Here is a 25,034-nt window from a genome sequence, read left to right on the forward strand (position 1 = left end):
ATTTACTTTTAAATACTTTCTTACACAGGGTAAGCACTAGTGCATAAATTCGTGCTGTAAAAATTGTGCTTTTGCTAGCACAGATGTTCTGGAAAGCACTGCACATCCAAAACATGATGTGCCAGCCACCTTTGGCAGAGTGGCTTTGGCAGCCCCTCCAGCCTGGGAGCAGCTGATTGATCCCAGCCAACAAAAGAGAATCAGAGAGAGCCCTGTGCCTGCCTGGCCAGTGCTGTGCTGCTCCTACAAAGGCTGAAGGTTCACCTTCCCCTGATCTGAGCACAGCTGGAGCAAGGTGCATCAGGAAGCCTCTCTTGCCTTCACCACATGCTGTCCCGTGGCAGCAGCATCCCCAGGTCACTGCTGAGCTGCCCAGCAGCATGGCTGGGGTGGGGAGGCTCCTGTTGGTTTGCCATTGGGGAAGGCACCCAGGATCACTCCCAGGTGTGTCCATGTGGGGTCCAGCAGCATGGATTTGTTTAAATGGGCACCTCCTCGGGTACAAAAGTTGTGGTGGGCATCCCGAGGTGCTGGCAGGGAGCAGAAGTGGTGATGGCCACACCACTGCCTGGCCAGTTCTTCTTTTCTGAGAAATGGCTTTTTGGTCCCCTCAAGGGACAACTGTGCCAAAGCTGAAAGCGTAGATGCAGCATGTGGAGGTACAGCTTGATGCTGGAAAACAGCAGGAAAGTTGCAGTCCCACTGAAACTTGCAGAGTGGTTGAGCTCCACTGAGATGCTAGGTTCTTCACCAGAATAGATAGTCTTTTGAAATCCACCCTGATACTGGCTTTATTGCTATCAATCCCTTCCTTATCTAAATTAAAGGTAAGTGTCTGAACAAGCTACAGTCTGTCCTTATGACTAAGCCTGCAGGATTTGGGCATTCGGAGTCTGCTTTATATTTTCTTAGATAAATTTCCCCCAACACTTCCAAAATCTTTTTAAGACTATGCCAAAGGGAACAGCATGATTATTCCTGGCTGCTCAGTCCAACACATACATACGTTCTGAGAGAGCCCTGTGAAGGTTTGACGCCTAATTCAATATATTCCTCTACCCAGAAACCACAAATGAAAATATATGGTGAGTTATAGTTCACTGTGAAAAGCTGAAATTTATTTAGATAATGCTTTGGGGTTATTTCTTACATTGTTCTGTAAATCACATTAGAAACAAAAAGTTCTTTCTATTAGAATTTTTGTATCACCTATGGATTGTGTTATGGCTTAAGTTAAAAGCAATAAAGAAAGATGTCAGACTAGATTTTAAAACTTTTTCTGTGTGCCATGAACAAGATGCCTATTTGGCTGATGCCATTTTAAAGAGAGTTGATTTCAAATAGGAAAAGGGACAGAGATAGTCTTGTTTTGAGTACCAGAACACAAGTCTGCTCACAAGTCTGTCAGAGGGATTCACACACTCTAGATTTTGCACACAAAGACAAGCGATTCTATTTTAATGTAGATTCTGTTTCGCTCTTGAAAAGCAAAGCATGGAGTGTCCTGTGTCAAATGACACAGGAAGTAAGAGATCTTAAACTGGTTTCAGTGGGTAGCACGCAACATTTAGTTACAGAAGAAATGTGTATTCAGATTTTAGTCACATCTTGAGGATGTAACTGGCCACCCCCGTCTTTGCAGTTAACACCATTTGTCTTTGAGACACAACTGAGTAGGTTTAGTAAAAGAAGATGGTCATTTAGAGCAAATATGGGTCTTCTGGGCTCACTTATGTCTAGTCTAGCACCAGCAGTGTTACAAGCAGCTGCATCAAATCCTCCCTCCTTGAATGTATCTGCCCTCATTTTATAAGCTGAAGGGTAATTTTCCCACTACTCCTGTTAAGATGTTGTCTCACACTTGGTGTCCGATGGTCAGGCATCTTTCCTTGATTTTCCCATTGTATTTATTTATGGCCATGGCTGCAAGCTTTCTGCAACCTAAATATTTTCTCTCTCTGGTGCTACCTTCATCCTCTTCTTGGTGTATTTCTAGAAAAGTGACATATCTACAGGGTATAAAGAGAGCAGTAACTCAGCCCAGAAGAACTTTGGAAAAGAGAATCCCTAGCCAGCACTTCCCAAGCAGCTCAGTTCAGTGCAGCCCACAGTGTCTATCAGAGGTATCAGGACCCATGGGAGCAGAGAGGTACAGCTGCTGTAATCCAGAGTTTAAGCTTTAGACATAATAGTTTACTTTTAGACACTTAGATTCTTTGATTTTTCTTACTGGGTAATAACTGTTCAGAATATTGTAACAAAAAAACTTAAGTGGTCTCTGGAGACCCTAGCATGTGGAAGTAGGAACAATGGAAATAGAAAAAGAAGGAAGTGGGGTGAGGCAGGGCCACAGCTGTGCTCTGTAAGATTTCAACAACAGTCCTGAAAATCAGCCTGCTGCTAGGTTGGGTTGTGGGATAAAGGATTACCTACCTTTTGTAGATATTGAAAGGGGAAAAAGTCATTTTTGACCTAAAGATATTGAGTATTCAAATAAAAAAAATCTAGGATCACTTTTTAATATTTTTTGTATTTTTTTACTTGACACATTGCTAACTTTTGAGACTAGCCTTGATGTACTCTGTACTCTGCTAAAGGAAGCGATATGGTTTGGATTTTGTTTTAGGGCCTTCTGATTTAATTGTCAGAAAGTGACATTAAGTAGTGAATATTAAGTATTGAATATTTTTCAGAGCTGTCTGGATTTCAGCCTTTCAGATAAACAACACAAATCTCTGTAGAGTCCTTATTCATTGAAATGAGTGAGAGAACAAAGTGTTGCTGGCAAAATGAAAACATGAGTAGGCCCTTTTCATCTCCAGAGTTTCCTTAGGGTCTGTTTAACTGTGGTGGAGGCTGGTCTGTGCTGACTGTAGCTTTGCATAAAGTTGCTTGAAGTGGTTTGCTTTGTGATCTTAAAAACTAAGTGGAAGTGGACAGTGACAGAAGTGCAACAACTCAGCTAGAATAGTTTGTCATACTGGGTAAAGCTGAAAGTATATTAATGAACTGAGCAGTCAGTCCTTGAGCACTTCTTAGCATTGAAGGAAATATATAAATAGAGTAGGCAGGGTTGTGCAACAGGATCCCATCTTCAGAATGAAGCAGCTGATGCAAAAGACCCAGCAGTCCCACTGCATACCGTGTTGTTTTGTTTTATTTGGGATGGGGGTATTGTCTGTAACTTAAATGTGTGAAAATGAAGAAATATGTGGTTTATTTACATATTTTGTCAGCTGTCATGTTTACAGTATTATTTACCCAGCTGCACTGGTTTCTGCACATAGAGAAAGTAAAAAACTATTAGGTAGGAGCACAAGATGCATTTCACTTAACAGACAAGAACATCCAGAAGACTCGGTGCTTTTTTTATACCCTTTGCTCTATTTTCCCTCTTGACACAAGTTTTGAAGGCTCTACAACTGCTTAGAGAAAACATCAAGGCTTCTGCAGATTTTTAAATTGTTAATGATTTGCTTATAGTTGCACAGTGTCAGTATCTTGGACTGTAGAAAGTACTTATTGAAGTGATTGCTTGTTTATGGAGTGTCAGGAGAAGCAGCAAGCTGTAATTTTGTTAGAACTCTTAAAGGAGGATTTTAACTAGAAAGTCCTGTGAGAGAAAGTTTCCCCTTTTTTGTCTATGTCAGGGCAGCTCTGTCCTTATTACTTCTGCTATTTTCCCTTCCCTTTTCAACAGCAAAAAAAGCTTGTCAGGAGCAATAGAAACTTATTCTAGAATATTCAGTAAGTACATAATATAATATTTTCAGAGTAACTTGCTTTGATTTGTGCCATTCCAGTAATACTGTGTAAGAACATGAATAAATCTAGTGTTCTAGGAGCAGACAGCATTAAGTACATTTAGTGTGAGAGCACTGGTGTTTTTAGAGATACTAATAGATCTATACAGGGGAAAAAAAAACAACTAAGTAGGTTTTCAGACAAAAGTAAATTATCAGTTTTCTGCTAGTACTTAATCATCTTTTTAGTGATCAAATGGTATCACATTAGTTAAATGCTTGCCAACATTTCAATTTTAAAACTTAGGCATCTCCATTATAAGCATTCATAATTCATGTCACATGAAAGCTTGTCTGTATAACATATCTTAAGTCCAAAAGCAGTAAGTGCTCTATTGCTTTCAAAATGCTTCTAATAGATTGTGTTTAAACAAATAAAAGTTGTGTTCAGATTTGAGTTTTGATTTTCAAGCTCAGTTTAGTAAGCAGTGAGGACTTCAGGCTAAGAAGATGATGCTTTTCTTTGGCAGAAATATTTTAAAAAGTTTTAAAAAGAGCTTGAACTTCTTTTTTCAACAATTTTTCTGACTGTATGCATGACTTGTGCATCTTGTAAGACATATTTAAAACCTGTATGAACAACATTTAAGAGAACAGAATCAAATAATAAGGCTTTTAAAAAAGCAATCTTTTTCTGCCATCTCCAAAACAGCTGCAATAATAGAACAATGTGAATACTTTCCTAATAAACTCAATGGAATTGTGGATAAAGGATAAATTTGATGAATTTTGAAAGTTGCTGAAAAAAATATCTATCGTGTTGGATCCATTCAGCAGAGACAACATGAGGGAAGTAACTTAAAGTCACAGAAACAGACAGTTGACTTATAAATTCACAGTATACAAAGCCACAATAATCCTGGCCTGCCTGCTGTGTGCTGTGTCAAAGTAATAGAATGTGTTGGTGAAAGCTGTAAATATTAAATAATTAAGCAATTGACATTATACATCTTTTGATTATTAGAAATATGTGGTAGAATTTTCTTTCATACTCTCTCACTATTGCATCAAATCTTCAAAATACTGTTTATGAAGACGGTTCCTAGGAGAAAAAAGTAGATTACAAGTTTGGACTGAGATAATTTATAGTGCTTTGTTTTCAAGAAGCCTGCAGAGCTGTAATTATCCTCAAAAGAAACATAAAGCCTGGAAATTTAGAACTAGAATCGTATTTTTGAAGCTCAAATTTATTATCATATGGAAATACATTACTATGACTTGCAAGACAGTTTTATGTCCAGCTACAGTGACGTCTTCAGGTGGAAAGTAAAACACCTGGGTTTTGTTGTTAAAACAACAGAGTCACTGAAATTCATTAATCTTAATTAAACCAGCATTGTAAAAGGAGATGTAAAATGCCTAAGTGCTAGAGGTAGTAGAACTGCAGTTTTACATTGTGTTTTGAGGTTTCTGGTTTGCTCTCCCTGTCCCTTCAGCAGAATTAACATTTCTGTGGCACGTGTTTATTTTGAATTAAACAACTTCAAAGTGCAGAATGTGTCTCCTGAAAAGCCTCCATCTGGGCTCTGTAGGCATCTCTGCTAATATTTTGATTACCTGTCAGTGAAATCAACAAAGATAATAGTCTCTATTAAAAATAAACTTGTTAACTGTTTTTTTTTTATACTCATTTGAACAGTGAGACTACTTCACTTCTATGTCCTGCTTGTTTCTCTGTAAGCAATGCAGTTCAGCATCCTGAACAACTCAAAGGGTAAATTATGGGACTTAATCACAAAACCAAGTCAGGGATTGAGGAAGGGGGGTGGTGAAGACAGCATTTAAGCTCTGTGAAAAGCCTAAAGGAGTGAAGAGCTGAACGAAGGAAAATGGGTCCTTATTAGGAGGGTTTGGTACTGCTTAATTTTGAGAGTGTAAGGACTGGCAGTCAGTATAATCTAAAGGCTAAGAAACAGGATGATGAGCTGAGAACACAAAACGTCTTGCTTTAAAAAAACAGGACAGAAGGGGGAGGAAATCAGGTTGGGAAAAATTGTTCGTGCTATCAGCAACAGAGATCACATAAATGCAATGTAGAATCCTGTAACCTAAGCAATTCATAATGTCTCAGTCACTGCAGTTCTTAGAGGGTGACAGAGGCAGGGACATAATTTGAACACGCCAGCTCAGGAGGAAGATACCAGGAGTAATGCAAGGGGCACTCGAGTCACACTGAAACTGCAGAAGGGTCTGGTAGTGCTTCTAGTTGGGTTCTCAAGCATTTTCACAGTTCTTGTATAGAAGGAATAATCTCCCACAAGATGAAAAAAAAAATTAATTTAGCTGAAGGCTTCGTTGCAGTATGGACTGTAAGTGGAGCCTTACATAAAAGCACACATAAAAAAATTTGCTGGGAACTATAACAGCCATAAAAGCCAGTCGGGCTGTAAGAGCTTGCAGATATGCTACAAACTACACAATAAATCAGCTTTACAGAAAGTACATGTATTTCTTTAGATATCTGGCAAATATTTATTTTCCTTGAGTTTCCTTTCTCTTTTTTTTATTACTCTCAGGTAATATCTGCTACTGCTCCTGTTGCAAACACACTTTTTCAGCCATTTCTTCTTTGCAGCCTTTTATGTTGCACAGCCTCCGTTTTACAGTGATGGAAAGAAAGAAATTAGTATTTGAATTGCAGGAATACATTCTGGAAAGCAGTAACATGAAAATTCCATTTCCTTAAAAGAAAAAATTGTACAACTCCAAACAATTATTCATCAATAATGTATTTTCAGCTAATCAAAGACCACATTCATCTAGCTTTTTTGATTCTTTGCAGATGATGAATATTAGTTTATATTGAGAATATTAACTACAGCAAAATGAAATAATAATGTCTATAGCGATAAATACAACACTACCTGATCTGCAACCAATGCAGGAAGGAGTTATTCATAGGTGGGGTCCATGTTGTAATAAAACTGCAATTCAAATAAACATGTCTCTTTTTTTAGTGTGTAGATAATTATATAAGTAAATTGATTCTAAGTAGAAAATTCAAAATTATTCTCCCAACCAGAGATTTTCTCTTGGGGTGGATCTTTGTCACCATATGACCTATTCTCCTTTTATAATAATTTGTTTTGGTAACTTGATTTCCCTGCCAGAACTGTGCCCTGTGGGCAAACAGCTTCACAAAAGCTGTTTGGTTGAGGTCAGTTTGCTTAAATCATGTAACTTTGGGATAACTTGAAGGGTTTGGAGCATAACCCTTATGAGGGGTGGTTGAGGGAACTGAGGTTGTTGAGTGTGAAAAAGAGAAGACTGAGGGGAGACTTTATCTTTTCCTACAACTACTGGAAAGGAGGTTGTAGCAAGGGGGGCATCCATCTCTTCTTCCTGGTAACTAGAGATGAGACAAGGGGAAATGGCTTCAGGTGTCACCAGGGGAGGTTTAGGTTGGGTGTTAGGAAAAACTTCTTCACAGAAAGCATTGTCAAGCTCTGGAATGGGATGCCCAGAGAAGTGGTGGAGTCACCATCCCTGAATGTGTTTAAAAATTGTATAGATACCATGCTTAGGGACATGGTTTAGCATTGGGCTGGCAGAGGTAGGCTAGCAGAGTTAGGCTAAAGGTTGGAGTGAATGATCTTACAGGTCTTTTCCATCCTCAACAATTCTAGGATTCTACAAACTAATATTTCATAAGGATACAAATTCAAATTAAGTTTAGGCTTCACCAACTTCGAGTGTTTGCTTTCCTATCTTCCAGAATAAAAGTTGGTGGGTGCTGATGGACTTGCAGGCTTGGCACACTTAGGCTCATGGCTTCTGAAGTTTATTTGTACTTATCAAAGGTTATTTGGATTTTGTGTCAAGGTAGAACTAATTCTAGCACACCATTAATAAAGGTATATACATAGGCATGGGTATTATCTAGCATTCAGAGACCCATGATTGGACAAAGTATGACAAGGCAGTGTGAGAGTCTGTAATATATCAAGTAACTACCTAATAAAAATAGCATTGGATAAGATGATTACATAATAAAAATAACTTTTAATATGTACTAGTTTCTAATAAGACCCATTTATAAAACCAAGACTATTTGCTTTACTAAAAATGAATAATTAACTTGGAAATATATTTATATTTTGTGACATCCTTGGAATCAATTAACATCAATTTTTTTAGTTTCTTGACAGCACTGTGGTAGAATAATTTTAAAATTTCACATGTAACATTCATCTTTTTTCAGCCTGAACCTAAACCTCTGAAAGACTAATTGGTATGGCAAAAATCTATTTTTGTACTACCAGAATCACCTTTGGTTTAGTTACTGTAGTTCTGAAGGTGCATGATTACTGTTATTTCTGTCAGGTACAGTAATACTTTATTCCTTCTTTCATTCATTCTTTACTTTAAATACAACAATAGAGGTAAATTTAATCATCAATTTTTCATATTTGCTTACTTTTAAAATAAATTCTGACTCAACAGCTAAGTGAGCAGTAGAGTTATCAGTTATTGCCAGAGTTCTTGATTTGGTGAGATGGGGATATCATGCTGAACAGTTTAATATCATTAAATTAAATGTTTTTCATTTCTGAACTTGCTTTTATCTGGCTTAATTTTTAGAATGCCTAAGTAATCTCAAACCTATTTCCCGCAAAACTGTTGTGTGTCTTTTTAACAATAAGATACACTATTACAAAATAAAAAATGCAAATGTAACTCTAAAAGATTCTAGAAGTTTTCTAATTATTTCTATCTTGTTATAAATTTTTCCTGTTTATACATTAATACATTTTGTAGCTGGCTCTTTGAAACCTGTTCTATTAATTCTAAAATTATAAATTCAAATATTTTATACTCAAATGAGCACAAAAGACATATCTTAAAGAATATTATTTTTTAAAAAAGTATCTAGATACTCCTTTACTACATTCCATGGTCTGGCAGAAAAGTTTTTTTTGTATGCACTTGGAATACTCAACCAAAAATTAGCTTGACACCAACAGCCTCTGTAATTCTTTCATCTTCCACAGCGGGGTGTGTGGTTTGGATGCTTAAGGAAAATATTCTACCACCTTTTGTCTTCCATATTTAATTCCTCTTTTCATAGGTTAAATTATGCAGGATTTGCTTAAAGTGCAGGAATCTTCTTTATTTACTGCTGCTTTAAAATGTAGCTATGCTTTTCTGTAGGTACTAGTGCAAAAAACATAAAATCAGTGAGGAAAGAGAGGGATGGAGGAGTTTTCTGAGCCAATAATGGGTCTGAAGGTGGGCAGAAAACTTCCTTACTAAGTGCTTTCTACTAATATTAGTGGAGAACAATGACACATTCTTGGCACAAAAAACCTACTTGGTAAGTAAAACTTGTACAATTATTCTGCTGATGCCTCTAGTTTAGAGATTATTTTTTCATGCTTATAAAAACAACTTTACAGGTGTGTAAATGGGAAAAATAACACTCAATACTTTTTCTTTATGACACTTTATTTTTTTAACCCTGGCTTTTTTGTTGAGCTCTCTGTACTGGTATTTGATTTATGTTATTTCTCTTGTACAATGCAAGTTGAGTACTGTTGCTGGATCTTATGCTTTCAATAGAATAAGCCAGAATACTGCTGGATAATTGAAGGTATGGTAGCATTGTTTGTCTCCTCTTCATTACCCTTTAAAGAGTAATGACTTAATTTATGTTCAGGCTTCTAACAAATGTGCTCCCCTGCATCTTCTTGATTGCTTTAATTCTGTTTCTCTCATAAGGGAAAGTTGTTTTCCTAGATTTCAAAACCAGTGATTGTACATTGCCAACAAAACCAACTTAAAATTCTCTCTATAGCCAACTTGTGTGTGTTCAGTCTGCTTAGGTCTTTTTCCAGACTCTATTCTTGATAGGTAACCAAAGAGGAATTCAGTGTGGGAGGGGGAACCCACTGGACTTTGGGAATATCAGATAGATTCAGAGGACTTAACATCATTCAGTGCAGCTTTAAATATGAGTTATGGCTGCATATAACTGACATGAAATTATATCAGTAACCACATCCTTTAAGTCAGCATTATGACTCATGGAAGCTGAAGTGATGGCTAAACACCATTAGGAGTAAAATTACTTGAAATTGCTTAAAGTATGAAAAGACAGAAAGACAGGAAGAAAGACAGACAGAAAGAAAGAGAAAAGGAGAGAAAGAGAGAGAGAGAAAGAGAAAGAAAGATAAAGAGAGAAAGAGAGAGAAAGAGAGGAAGAAGGAAAGAAAAAGAGAGAGAGAAAGAAAGAAAAAGAAAGAGAGAGAGAAAGAAAGAGAAAGAGAGAGAGAGAAAAAGAAAGAGAAAGAAACAAAGAAAAAGAGAGAAAGAGAGAAAGAGAGAAAGAAAGAAAGAGAGAAAGAAAGAAAGAAAGAAAGAAAGAAAGAAAGAAAGAAAGAAAGAAAGAAAGAAAGAAAGAAAGAAAGAAAGAAAGAAAGAAAGAAAGAAAGAAAGAGAAAGAAAAGAAATGTTTAAAGTGGAATTGTATTTTTTAAGTCTTTCCAATATTTTTATAAGTTGCACTGTGAAGATTGCTCCAAGTTTTAGCAAAATTAATCATTGTTACTAGTGAATGGTAATCTGCGTTGCTTTGGCTGCACTTTGAGGTTCTGCTAGCTCATATTACCCATTTTACTTTGGAAGCAAAGGCAATATGGAGAAAATCCAACCAACATACAAGACAACTTTCTCTTTGTCCTTCATATTTTACCCAATGGTACCAGAGGGTCTGAAATCACACCCTTTTGCAGGCCATAGAGACCCACCTGATACGCAAGTCAAGCAGCGGGCTGACGTACATCGCTGAGTGGAAGGGGGGGCTGCTTGAACACAAGATGGGGCACCTGACCTGTTTTGCTGGAGGCATGTTTGCCCTTGGAGCAGATGGAGCACCTCCTGACAAGACAGGCCACCACATCGAGCTTGGTGCTGAAATTGCCAGGACATGCCATGAATCCTACGATCGTACAAGTAAGTCCTGGCTTGTCAAGTTTGGCTTCACACTTGGACTTGGTGAAGGCTGCCTTTGGGATTTTTGTGTAGTGCTGAATGAAAGTTGTTTAACAGTGAGAACTCGTCATCCTTTCTGAGCTAATACTGCTTTGGTCTGAGAGTAACTTTGAGAATAGCTGCTGTTTTATAAATAATTTCATATCTACTCACTCTATTAATTAACAAGGCAGGGCAGTGTTTTTTCCCCCCACTTTTATAGTTTCTGTATAGCCAAATACAAATATGCCTGTTCATTTATGCATCAATATAGCTATTAATCATCTTTTATGCACCAAAAAACCCCACTTTATTCTCAGTTATGTTGGTGCAATGCTACAAACAATATGATTATACAAAGTGTATTTTTGTGCAGGAAATTTCTTCAGATTCTTCCATCTTGTAAAAATAAACCTGGCAGAATCTCAGCTCCCAGACCGTAACATTCACTTTGATATTGAAAAGTAAATACCCTCATTTTTAAAACAAAATTTCACATGTTGCGAGCTATATGAAATCTTCCAGAATGCAGAAGTTAGCATCACTGTTCAGACTGGAACTGCTGTCTAAGGTCTTGATGAGGAAGACCTCTCTTATAATCTGAATTAGTTACAGAATACTTTAAAAAGGAGGTACTGCATAGTCTTTCAGAAATTTTATACCTCTTGAGTAACCTGGCTTATGCCACATGAACAGGTTGTTGATGTGGTAGATTACAGAATTTGAAATGTTTTTCAGTTAAATGTTTTTTTATATTGGGCAGGCATGAAGCTGGGTCCAGAAGCCTTCAGATTTGATGGTGGTGTTGAGGCCATTGCTACAAGACAAAATGAAAAATACTACATCCTACGACCAGAAGTCATAGAGACCTACATGTACATGTGGAGACTCACTCATGACCCTAAGTACAGGCAGTGGGGATGGGAAGCTGTAGAGGTAATGCTCTATTGGACTTTTTTTCTTATTAAATCCAAGACCTGGGTTTGTAAGCTGTTGAATGAAATCTGGATGTTGTTTAGCAGCTGGAGAGTAAATGTTTATTTTAAATCAGTAATATCAAACTCAGATTTCTAGAGGTTCGTTTACTAAACAGATGAACTAAGATAATTTTGATAAAACCAAAGACTGCTGGTATTATCTACTGCAAAAATACTTTGTGCTTTTTCCTTCTTAAATACTTCTGAGATCAGGGTCTTACTTGGAGGTACTGCTTAACATGTGAATTTGTGAGGCACTTCTTATTGGATGTGAATGGAAAGTACAGGTGTGTCAGATATGAGCCTTGGACAGGGAAATAGGTTTTATGAAGTGTATTTTCAATAACAATTGTACAACTTTAATTAGACGGTGAAGGCCAAGATGAAGAACTAGGTACTACCAAACATTTATATAACGGGTGACTTTCAAAAGTCATGGGTCATCTGGGCTGAACTCCATTAATGCTAAGCTCTTCCAGGTTTAAATTTCTGTGTGTCACTTGCCTTTAAGCAACCATGCTGAGCCTAGCTCAAGCCTTCCAAGAGGGAGCTATTCTATACTGCAAAAACTGGTCTGTTCAATCCATTGGTTCCCTCATTTCAGTGATTAAACACTTCTACTGTTAAAGAGCCTTTACATTTACCATGTTTCATCCTCCAGGTATGGGTCCTTATTACACTTTTAGAGTTCATTTATTTTCTCCTCACATGGATGCTGCCCTTGCTAAATTATCTGCCTTACACACTTCCTTTGGAATTTCTAAGCAGACTGAGATCTTACAGGACATACAGGAAAATTAAGAACATTATTTTTGCAGCTCTGAATAATTAAGAAAAGTGGGGAAAAAAGTGAACCAAAACAAAAACCGACACACACACACACAAAAAACCCCAAACCTAAGGAAAAAAAAAATCACAAATAAAACAAAACAAAACAAACAAACCACCAACCCTCCCCAAAAATACAACTGTGTGCAAACTGTGTGCAGTGTTTGTTTACGGTGATCTCTCCTTTGCAGAGTTATTGATTTCCAGGACTTACAAAACATCCTGTTTGCCAGTTTGCCCAAAACCTCTTGTTTCTATGAGTTTGTGATTATACCTTTCTCAGATGTGCCTACGCTGCTGGTTGTAGAAGTTTGTTTTGTAGTAAGGAAAGAACATGTAGAATTGTGACCTGGAATTTCTCATCCCTGAGAGACCCGAGTAGAGAGCTGTATCTGCATTATAATTCTATATACCTGGCTGTGACATGACATCTGCCAGTTACTTGTACCAACATCTATCATGTATTCAGTATTCACTTAGATGCTGGACATAGCTCAAATGTTGTTAAGTGGTGTTGAAAAAAAAACACAACATTTTAAGATCAGTAATTAGATGGTCTGAAGAATGACATTTACAGCAAAATCTGCTTTCCATAAAAGAATAGCTGCTACCATTAGCTACCACCTATTCTCTAGCCCCTCCCTGTTTGAATAGTCACAGCAATTCCATATCTGCAGTCAGCACTGTTTTCAGTTAGGTAGATGGTAGTTATTCAGGATTTTTTATTTGCCTCCTTGAAGTGTTGGCTCTCTCTGCCCTGAAAAAATATGCTTCTGAGTTAATGATTCCAAAGCAATTTAAAAAAACCCAAAAAAACAAAACAAAAAAAAAACCAAAACCCAACTCCAATTTAGCATGCTGCTCTCTTGCTTTCTTCTTAGCTAACAGCCCCCTCAGGCAGAGGTTTTACTACTTCCCAGGCAGATTATAATTGGAATATTTACAATGGCTGTTTGTGGAAGTCATCCCACCAGGTTTCATCAATACCAAGTGTTCCTTCTCCAGGAGATGTTTTTCCTGACTCATTGTTGCTGCCCACACTGGTAACATTGTTGTAAACAATTGAAATACTTCCCTGATTATTATTCTTCACTCTTTTGGTTAAGTTTGTGTTTATTTCAAGTTTGTATACTTGTTTACCTTCTTAGCATTCCTCATGTGTTCCTTGTTTAACATTCCTGTGGTGACTCTCCTCTGGCTCTCATGTAGTGGATTGGAGCCCATGTGTGGGAGATGCAGCTGTTCCCTTTCTGTAGAGACCCATCTTCCACAAAAACAAATCTTAAAGCTTCACAGAAGTTATACAGGCAGTTGTAGGTTTCAAGTACTTTCTTTTTTTTTTCTTTTTCTTTTTTCTTGATGTTTATAGCCCATACAACTCCACCTGATACTGGATTTTTTTGAATGTATCGTGATAAGTGAACTACAACTGTTTCATAAATTGTGCTCCTTCTTCCACCAGAGAGTGTATCAATCCTTTTTGTTCTTGGGGAAGTCCCTGACCACTGGGTATGGTTAATTACCAATACCTGCTGCACAAAAGGAAATTGAGACTGAAACAAGAAAAAAAAAATCTGTGTTGCCAAAAAAAGTTCATCAGGTGTTTCATGTCCATTTTCAAATCATGACACTGACAGTAAGAACTCACTAGATTTTTTTTTTTTTCTGTGCCCTTAGTAGAAAAGGAGGCTTCTCTATAGGTCACAATTTCTAAACTCTCCAAGTCCATTAATTCTTTCTCTACCTTATGTAAGCTAAAACTGTTTTAGCCTCTTCATTTTTCTTTGGAAACTTGCTTTGCTGCTTTGAGTCCAAGATCATTCTGTAGGTACTTCAGCAGTTGGAGAAAATGCAGTTAATGACCAACAGCAATATCCACTGAGTCAGAAAGGTTTTATCAGCTTAGCTCTTGAAAGTCTCTCCCTTTCTGCATTATAAATGCAGCACATATTTTGAATTCACAGCACTTCTTTTGCTTTTTCCCCTTTATGGTACTACGAGACTGTCAGCCAGTTTTCACTCCACTTGATGTTTTCCATATTGCAGTTCTTAGCCACACTCATATTCTGAGAACTACTGATTTAAAATGTGTGTGATTTTTTTCTTCCTACCCACCACTATCCCTCTGCCAGTATGAACATCACTGTACTCTGAAACAGCAGCACAAAAGGCCATTACCCTCAGTCAAAGAGCAGTGACAACCAAGAGCCTTTTTATCATGCCAGGGCCACATGTGAATGCCCTGTTCTGTTAGTTAAGTGGAAGGTAGCTTTGAGGGGTAAGTAAGATGCTTCATGTTTGCATGAAGTAGATACCACCAGATGACTAACGTGGTGCAGGTTACCCTCTTTAGTTTTCATCTTAGCCTTACATTCATGCACCTATAGAGAATCTCCCTATAATGAACTCGTAAAGGCTCTCACTACATGGTAGAGCATGTAAACTCCAAATGTGATTGACTTTTCTTTTACCTCAGCCTGTTTGGAATGCAGATGTTTCCTTGAGTAATAACCTTATCCTTCAAGTTCTCCTTCTGCTGTGCCTTGGAAAACATAATCTTGTGTTTGACATTGAAAATCCAGACACAGATTCAGCATTTTGAATTCATTGCAGGTTGAAGTAGACAAGAGGGAAGGACTACCAGCCAGGGGAAATTACTTGTTTAAACTTAAGTATATTTGTCACTTAGTAAAAGTGTCCAGGAAAATTAAAGAACCTAAAGACACATAAAAAAAAAGACAAATAGGCCTGTTATATTTTAAAGCTGCTCTCCTGGAGAAAAATACCTTTTAAATATACAATAGGCAGCTTACTCTCCAGTGAAAACTATGGAGAGCCTGACATGCAAGCTAAATATATGCAGATAGCTACAGGGACTCCAGCAAAAACAAGGACATTTAGGGTAGCAGAAAACACAGGTATTGAACAGCCTGTAGAGCAAATGGAAATTATGGATACCTCAGTAATTATTAGGGACTTTTATTACCATCTTTCATACGAAAATGCTTATTCTGCCCATTCACTTGGCTTAGACTTGTCTTCTCCCTTTTCAAAGCTTTTTGCTGCATGTGGTTTGAAATGTGGCATCTTTACATAAATAAAATGTACCTATGCTGTAATCACTTCAGAATACAGTTGTAATAACTTCAGAAAACAGTTGTTTTCCAACTCGCCATAGGGGGGATTGCTAAAGTTGCAGGTATTTCTGCCTGAAAGTTGTTTTTCCAGTACCTGTCTTGGCAGCAAGGGCCATGTTTCAGAGTACTCTGGCCCTGAGTAAATGTAGTAATCCATCATGCTTACTGTCAGTTTCATCCTAAGAAGTTATTTAGGCCTAAAAAGCACTTTCTGGATTTGTTTTGAATAATGAGTTGGTTTAAATATAGTAATCTTAGATTCCTTTCACTCCTTTGTTATACCAGAGAGTTATTATAAAACAGAATGAGAAAAACGAAGAAGCTAAGGATACCTTAAACCTTGTTAAATAAGTGAAGGAAAAAAGATGAATGTTTTTAAGCAAAGCTGTGATAAGAGAACTAATCCTCTAGCAGGGTATTGGATAGCAGTCTGTCTAGAGAAGTTACAGCTCATCTGTAAGCACAAAGGTACCACTTTTCTAATGTAAACACCAGGGTTTTTTTGTTTGGTTGTGGTTTTTTGCTAATTTTATTGTCAGACAAATTAAAAATCAAGGTGATTAATTTTGTAATCCCACTGTGGTGTTTTTCTCCCCCTTTTTTTCAGGCACTGGAGAAACATTGCAGAGTAGATGGTGGCTATTCTGGCATTAGAGATGTTTATAACAATCATGAAAGCCATGATGATGTGCAGCAAAGTTTCTTCCTTTCAGAGACACTCAAGTAAGTAAAGTTGACTGTCATTGATATTAAGTAGTTTCCATTTTTTTTTTTTTTTTAACCACTTTTACAGATGGAAAGACAAATTACCTTTTTTCCCCCTCTATATCAATAAATTAAATTCTGTGACTTCTGGAAATTATTTCCTGATAAAAGTACTTAATAGTCTTTGTTGAGAAATTACATCTAAATGTGATAGAATCTAATTATATATGCCAACACTAGTGAAACAAATTGAGTAGAAAGAGACAGAGAACTCACCAGGCCTGTATGGCATACTTTTCATTTTAAAAGTGCACAAAAAGAAAAAAGAAGTCAACTTGCATAGTAAGTTTGTGTGACTTGTTAGGAAGAAAACCAAAAGCTTTCAGTATCTATCACCATCTCCCACATTTTAATGAAATAAAGAGGTTTTGTCCTGGTCTGGGAAAGCAAATGTTGCAAAGACCAGAAAGAAGCAATCGTGCCTTTTCAACAGACAGTGTCATACTCAATTAAATGAAACATCATAAATACATTTCTAAGAAGGCTTCACTTATCATGCCCAATATCAGGACAATAAATAAAATGTTGGTTTTGGTTCTTGTTTAATGTTGGTTGTAACATAGTGGACCCTATCTCAGTAAATGGCTGTCCAAGCTTCTGCTCTAGTGCTCGTTTCTTCTTTAAAAATCCTAAGCCACAGATTGTTCTCAGAAGACAGAACTGGACTACAATATTTTCCTTCCTACACCTTAATACATGTGGACATTCACGATGAAAAAAATTACTATGGCTGTATATTATTAAACCAACATTTAAGAAAATTACCAATGGTTAAATGGAAGTGAACTGATCCTTAACCGTGGTAGCCTAAACTTCTTTGTCCTCTGTCAGGACAGAGGTGTTCTTTTGTTGGTCTCCAGTTGCTATTGCCCTTGAGTCCAATCTGAGTTGTGTAGCCCCAAAGCCTTGTGATGCTGGGACTTACCTGTGTTTCACCTTCAGTCAGCTGTTGCCACTGGTGGCATTCATCATGGGAAGTGCCATGAAATCAGGCTTTTATGTTTCACTTCTCTAATGTGATCACATTTGCTGCTTTTTTTTCTTGCCAGGTACTTGTATTTGCTGTTTTCTGAAGATGATCTTCTTCCGTTTGAACACTGGGTCTTCAACACAGAGGCTCATCCTTTCCCTGTTCTTCACAAAGACGATGAGAATAAAGAAGAAAACAAGAAATAGATGAAGATTAAGTTCTACTTTCTTTCATTCCTTTTGTTTCTTTCCAGGACTTGGGCACATAATTTGGTTTTAAATTCTTGAGTTAAATTTTTAAATAGAGTGTTTTGCAGTCTGTTTTATTTAATAGTAAATATTCATGAATGGACCCCAACTGATTATGATAAAACTTCATTCCTCTTACCCAGTTGAATCACGTCATAGAAGAGAAAAAGGACATCTCTCCAGATTTTGGTAGGCTGCAGTGTCATCTTGGCCAAAAAGAGCAGAGGGTCTGCATGTTACTTGTTTCCTGTTATGCTTCTAATTTGACTGCAAAATTCTTTTCTCCTCTGTGAGGAGATGTCTGCTTTAAGCTGTAATATTTTGCCATGTTGCAAAAAGCCATATTGAATTAAGTATAAAAAGCTTTTTTCTCTTTTTTTTTTTTTTTTTGTCTTGTTTTTTTCGTTGTTCTTGTTGTTCTGTGTTAATTTTTGTGTGTCATCCAAGACAAATCTTGTGACTGTGACAGCCTCTTCTTATGCGGGTCTCTCATTACTTGGTAAAGTATCTGATGTATTTTGTTGTCAATGCAAACTAAATAGGAATATTTTCATCTCGTGCAGGCACAACTCTGAAACTGCAGTATATGTTGAAGTTGCTCTAAACCTAGTTTTTATGAATTTAGCACATAAGTTAGCAGACCTTAGTTCTTCAGGTTTTGATTAGAATATTGTAATAGAATAAACTGCTTCCTCTCTTTTCTAAGTGGTGTTATTCTCATGTCTTTATAGTCAGGCTACTACAGAAGAAAATAAGATAGTAATTTTGTATTACTAAAGGGATTCTTAACTTCTTTAGTTAGTCCAGTAGCTTTCATTTGGTTGGACAGTAAAAATACAAAAAGAAAAAAACTTGATGCCATCCTTCTGGAAGCTGAGCTGAGAATTATACCAGAGACAATTTGTTTGTTTTTTTGTGACCTTCTCAAACATTCAGATTGGTTCAGACTCCACACCACACAACAGTCTATTGTCACAAAGCAATTTAGTGTAGCTACATGAATAAAGCTAGATATTCAAATGCCTTGAAGAAAACAAGTCTCCTTAAAAGAAGATAATCATTCAGAGAGGGAATAATCCAGTGTAGAATGAAAACTTTCAGAAAGAACCAAGGCTGTCTTCTCAGAAAGACAGAAAAGTGACAGAAAACCAGTGAGCTTAAAAATATTCCCTAGATCAGATAGCTGGATTACTAAGAAAGGTAGCAGCTTTACCAGAAATATCTTACTTTGTGGCACCACCAAAGGGAAAGAAAAATAAGGCACGATTAATTCCTTTTTGCGTTTAAGTGTACTTTGGAGTGGTTTACATTATTATTAAGTCTGCCTATGTTTTCATTTAGTGACAGAATGATTTTCATACATTTTGAGTGGGTTACAATACCTAGCTTCCCATTTTGAGAAAGCACATTATTCAGTGGTTGGACTGCAGCAAATCAAATACATTTCTGAAAAGCAGTCTTCTTTAAAGGTATGGAAGAAGATAGCTTCACCTGTCAAGCATAGCAAGTCACAGCTGAGGAAGCACATTGTTTAGGCATTAGGGTACATCTTTTCTATACTGCTAGAGGTCTGCAATGCAGGTTTTCTTAGGTAGAAGCCAAGAGCAAAGATAACTGTTTCCATTTTTATATATACATATATATATATCAGATGGAGGCTGACCCATAAACTTCAACCTCTGGAGTCTGTAAAGGCAGCAGGGAAGTCAGGGAAGGTGGAAGGTGCTGCATAAGCTTCCAAACACATTTATATGTAGGGCAAGGCAAGAGGATCTTCAGTGATGTTGATCCTTCCATTGCAGACCTAGCAGAGCTCTACATTCTTACATGGAAGTCAACAGGGGCCCCTGGCTGAGCCTGGGCAGCCCAGCACTTGGGGAATGGATGCAAATGTGTGTGCATCTACCTCAGATGAAGCCTGCTCACATGGAACCAACACACTGGCTCAAGATGCTTTGCTTTTTTTATTATTATTACATTTTTTTCAAGGATGAGTTCCTTCATGTTATAGTAACAGTTTTCTGAAACTGAATGAGCAAGGATGAAGCATTGGCTCTGCTCTGCTGAAAAGCAGAGTTGCTGCCTGTTTTCAAACTGCAGAATTGGTATAGTTGGAGGAAGATAGCATTTCACTGTGTTTCTTCAGAAGCAGTAGTTATGAGGCCCCAGCCAAGAACCACTGAGAAATTACAGTGGTGGAATAAAAACAGAAATTCTCTTCCCTCTTTAACCAAAATGTAATAATAATTACTTTTGACTTAGTTATCTTTAACAGGTCACTGCTGCTGCCTACTACATGGTTGTTGTGCACGTGCTGTTCTAGGCTTCATATCAATTAAATAACTACAATAGTTCAGACAGAAACAGTCTTTGAGAAATGTGTTTTGCAAGCAAGCCTTATTTTACATGGTTTTCTCAACCACAGGACACTTCTCCCAGCTGTATCTGGTGATCTTGCCTGTACTTTAGAAGCAGAAGAGAAACAGTGGAGAACCAGGCAACTCCACGTTTCAAAAAGCAGGCTACAAACCTACAGCTCAGTGTATGCACCAGGTCCTATGTACTTTAAGCATCCTGACTGTTTCCTTGTAATACAGGTATTTAATATGAATATTTTTTGTTTTGTTTTGGAGTTACAATGAGCACAAATTTGTTGTGACTGGTATTGGTATTCAGGTTGTATGTACAAACTGCACTATACTGTACTTTTTGTAAACTAATGTAAGTAGACAAGAAGATTGTACAACGTGTAGATCTGCCAACTGTAAGAAAAAAACCTTTTCATAAAGTGAGAATATATTGATTCTTTTTTTTTTTTTTTTAATAACCCCAAAACACCAAAGTTAAAGCAATCATTTTGAAACGGTCAGTAATTACCACTGCTCATTAGATTGCTTACATTTGTTTCATTTCCCATTCACTGAGCTAGCTGCATGGAAGTGGCTGGTGATGGTCACTTTGTGTTCCCAGTCATTCATAAGAGCAAACCAAATTGCTTTATTGGAAGGGGGGGGAAAGGCAAGCATTAACTTTGCATAAACACACTGCCTATACTTCTTCCATTACTTTCTAGCATAATGATGCATTTATATCTGCATGTTATGTCCTCAGAGGTACAATACTTTAAATGGCACCCACAGATTTTTCACAGGGGAACAAATTGCTTTGATTGTTTGTGATTTGCATATGTGTTGGTTGTACACAGATTTCTGCAATGCCCAATGGCTCGCTGTTTCTACAGTGACTTCATGATACATTTTATCCATTTCTATCATACATTTAAATTGCTTTTGATTTGTACATAATACATTTAGTCTTTTCACCTTTATATAAAGTGAAATTATGGATCACATAATAGATTGAGATGCTTAATTTTTAAGAACTTATATTTGTAAAAATTTCTCTATTGTGAATAAAGTCTTTTAATATATATGTTCACCTTGTTAAATTTTTTTCCTGAGTGTGTTATTGCAGAAGTAAACACAAGAATATGCTGCATAGCCTGGTTTGGCTGCTCTGCTCATGAATTATTGTCAGCAGATTTGTCTGATACAGATTAGTACTCTGTGTACTTGTTAGGATACTATTGTTATTTAACTTCAGGCAGTGCATAGAATTGCTACCACAGAAACACGTTTCTAGAAATTTTTGTCAGTGAGATTCATCTTACCAAATGTATTTTGGTAGAAAGTGAACTTATGAATGAAAGGCAGTAAGATGGCAAGTCAGAGGTGGCAGGCAGTAAGCAGAGTTAGGGTCAGTCACTGTAATTCATGTCCTGCACACTACAAGGGGGCCGCAGCTAAAGGCCATTGGGAGCAAATACTGGAGCAGAGATGACAAGGTTGTCACAGTGTTACATGATCATGTAATGAAACACTATCCTTAGTCCATGCTCCAGAGGAGAGAGGAACAGTTGTCATAGGAACTGTAACTACATTTTGTGTTGGAAGGACGTGACTGTAAGATCTCCCATGTAAATACTGAAATAACTGCTCCATCTCATAGACAACCTTGTTTTCTCTGCTTAGTAAAGAGCCTCATCCAAAGGTGATAGCAAAATAAACTATGATTTTACAGTGCAGTCTCAGTAATATCAATTTTTGTCAAAGGACTTATTCATTAGACCTGCTTAAGTCATTTTTGGGCACCAGCTCTTCACTTTTCTCATTTTTCCAGCAGAGTTTAGAGTGTACAGCTCTGCAGGTCACTTCTTGGGACAGTCAGCAGGGAGTCCCTCCTGCAGCTGGCTCCAGGACCACACAAACTGCTACTCAACAAGTTAAACAACCTCACAGCAGCCAGTTATTCCCAAGAGATCTAAATACAAGCCTGGGTTAGAAATTCAACCTGTCCTCTTAATTGGATGCGTGGTGTGTTGGGGTTTTTTCTGCAGGGGAAAAAGAAACTAGAATGGAATTGACAATTAGTCAAGACAAACAGGATTTTCCCCACCACTTGTATTGCCCTATGGCCTTGCCCTGTCACAAGAGGAACTCAGCACTCATATGACAGCATCTGCTGTGCAAACAGCCCTTCATCTGAGCCGCCTTAATCTTGGGATTAGTTTGTCCTGGTTGACCTCAAATGCAGGAGGAAAGATTACGCATGGAAAAGCAGACTGCCAAACCTACAAAATGGTCACAAGCACTCAGAGCCTGTCTGAACACTGCAAGAAGAGATAAAACCCAGGGTTTTGCTCAGACCCCATTTTATGCATCTATACATACACGAAGTCATGGCTGGAGTGAGTCACAGTGCAGCAGAGTCCAGTGACTGTTCTCATTCTACAGTACCTCAGCAGCCAGCAGTTTGATCCTCATTTTCCAGCCTTCACTCACCCTGGAATTAAAAGTCACCATTATCAGCCTTTCCTTTTGAAAGTGAAGAACTTTGACATAGTTTGTGGCTAATTTGTGGAAGGTTGTTTGCCATTCACCATTCCAATGCTGATATTTTACAGGACATTAAAGACCCCTCTTCATTATAGATATTTTATCCCTTAACTTCATTTGTCTGTTGCTTTGGTACCATAATCAGAGAAGCACAGAGCTACTATTAGTTTAGAGCACTTAAGTTAAAAACCATAAAACTGTCAGTGTGAATTTAGTATACTGTCACATCCTGGCCATTGATTCATCTGCCAAGGAGCATCACCTTATGACAAGGAGACTTGCTGGTACTCCAGAAGCTCTGAGAACTGTTATGGTTGCAATGGACGTAAAGAAGAGCCCAAAGTAATTTATTTCATCAATGGAGAATAGGTGATCCTACAGTAAGGATGGGTTGTGTAATTTTGAAGAGTTGATCAGCACATATGAAAAAATGGCATACTGAAGCACCAAGCTCCCTTTCTCATGTCTCGGAGCATAGAAAAGCACAGGAGCAAAATTCCTAAAAGAACTACTGCCAGTATCTCAGAGCACAGCCACTGCTTGGACAGCCCAGGAAACTGGTTTTAGTGACTCAGCTCAAGTACAACCCCGTGCCAGCAAAAGCACAAAGAGCAGAGGAGAAGGAAACTTAGCAAGCTGAGAGAGTCTCTAAATTAAAAAAACAAACAAACAACCAAACCAAATTAATTTACTCCTTTTCTAATGAAGCACCCTTCTACTGTGTCATTGCAAGAATACAGATGGCCAGAAAACATATTAAAACAAAAAATAAGACTCCCTGGGGTCTCCCAGTGAGATGGGAGCAGTGCAATGCAAAAATGCCTCTCGCAAGCCCTGCAAGAGCCCTCAGCTGCTCCCCCAACCATTTCCACCCTGAGAGCTCCAGATACAGCAACTTTATGAGTGAAACCATTTGGTGCTGCACCCACATCTAAAGCCCTGAAAAACTACATTAAATTACAGGAAATTGAGGCTACAAACAATACTGTTTTTCAGTTTGCCATTTTTATCTCATGCTTACCTCTGACTGAATAACCAATGAGGTATTTGATTATTTTTTTTCTTGGATTCAAAATTGAATACATTTGTCCAGTAAAATACTATTGTCCACATCTCAGCATTAATCCAAAGCCTGAGCATTTCTCAATAAAAAAAGAAAAAGTGAGAAGACGTGTAGACTCTATTAGTGCTTTATACCAAGATGTATTTATAGATATAAGCAAACCTTATGACTATCCACTTCTGCAGTAGGATTTGATAGACTGTAACATAGATCTCAGTATCTAATTCTCATTTTTTTCTGTTCCAATGTGAAAAGGAGGAGCAAACAGCCCCACGCAGAAGTCTATGAACTCACTAGAGAGTTAATTGGCTGCTCAGAGTCACCACTTGTTTGAGGCACTAAATCTTCAATCTTTATACTGAGGGTATTGCCAAGGTGGGCTAACTGGGGAAAATTGCTTGCACCAATGAGCATTTTTCTAAAAATAACTTACAGAGCATGGAAACTGGCTCCATTAAATTTGATGGCAAAACTCCCATTTATTTTAGTGAAGTCAAATTTTCACCTGGAGAAAATAATTTCATAGAATTTTACATGGAGATTTATGAAGCAGATACAGCCTAAGGAACTCTCAAGAAAAAGAAAGCATAGGCGCTCAGTCTCTCTCTCTCTCTTTATTTTTTTTTTAATATTCTATAGGTGATGTTTATTGTCTGAAATAACCACATTTGAAAAACACTATGCCTGGATTTATTCTCCCTGAGCAAACTATCCATTGTCTTATAATTCAGAGCTATATTGTACCTAGTGAAAACAAATCACTGACTTTGATTCAGCTGATATTTGTCTTCTTTAATTAAAGTGTGCACGTCTTAACATGAATAGCTTCAAAACATTTGAATCTCTCTTCTCTATCGCTCTCAAATATTTTAAAATATCACATCTCTGGCTCTTTTTCTCTCCCTTTCCCAGTGCTGGCTGCCAACATACATAAAGCCAAATCTCCACCTTTCATAATTTGCATACAAAATCTTGCAGCCTCTTTCCATTTCTCAGCAAAAATTTAACAGCTAGATGACACCAGTGAGTTTCCATTTTGTGGGACTCCATTAATTTTATAATACATGCTGCAGTACACTTACAAGCATACTATAAATATTAATATATTAAAATAAAAGTACATGTGTCAAGTAAGAGACCCTTTTGCAATATATTATTAATAGCAACCATTTATACTCCATAATGCCATAAAGGTAGAACATGTTATACAGACACATTCTCTTCCTAAAAATTTTTACAGTAGAAGATAAATCTAAGTCACTAACCAATTATTCAAACTAAAAAAGGGCACAGTGAGATCAGCAGTGAAAACAATAAGGCAAAACGAGTTGCTGGAAACATGAGGTTGAAAGGATGGTGGTCAAGAGACAAGAAAATAC

The 25,034-nt window shown here is 37.3% G+C and overlaps 1 protein-coding gene across 2 annotated transcripts in view; it reads left to right on the top strand.

Annotated features, from left to right (window-relative positions):
- The window catches only part of MAN1A1 (mannosidase alpha class 1A member 1), a 133,434-nt gene extending 112,307 nt beyond the window's left edge, over positions 1-21,127 (top strand). For both annotated transcript variants that reach the window (XM_071741052.1, XM_071741053.1), the window contains 4 exons: positions 10,535-10,754; positions 11,536-11,708; positions 16,322-16,437; positions 17,529-21,127. In XM_071741052.1, the coding sequence (XP_071597153.1) occupies positions 10,535-10,754; positions 11,536-11,708; positions 16,322-16,437; positions 17,529-17,655 (636 nt within the window). In that variant the 3' untranslated portion in view covers positions 17,656-21,127. The remainder of the gene's footprint in view (positions 1-10,534; positions 10,755-11,535; positions 11,709-16,321; positions 16,438-17,528) is intronic.
- Positions 21,128-25,034: the final 3,907 nt, after the last annotated feature.

Source organism: Heliangelus exortis, chromosome 3, assembly GCF_036169615.1.
Source record: "Heliangelus exortis chromosome 3, bHelExo1.hap1, whole genome shotgun sequence".
NCBI lineage: Eukaryota > Metazoa > Chordata > Aves > Apodiformes > Trochilidae > Heliangelus > Heliangelus exortis.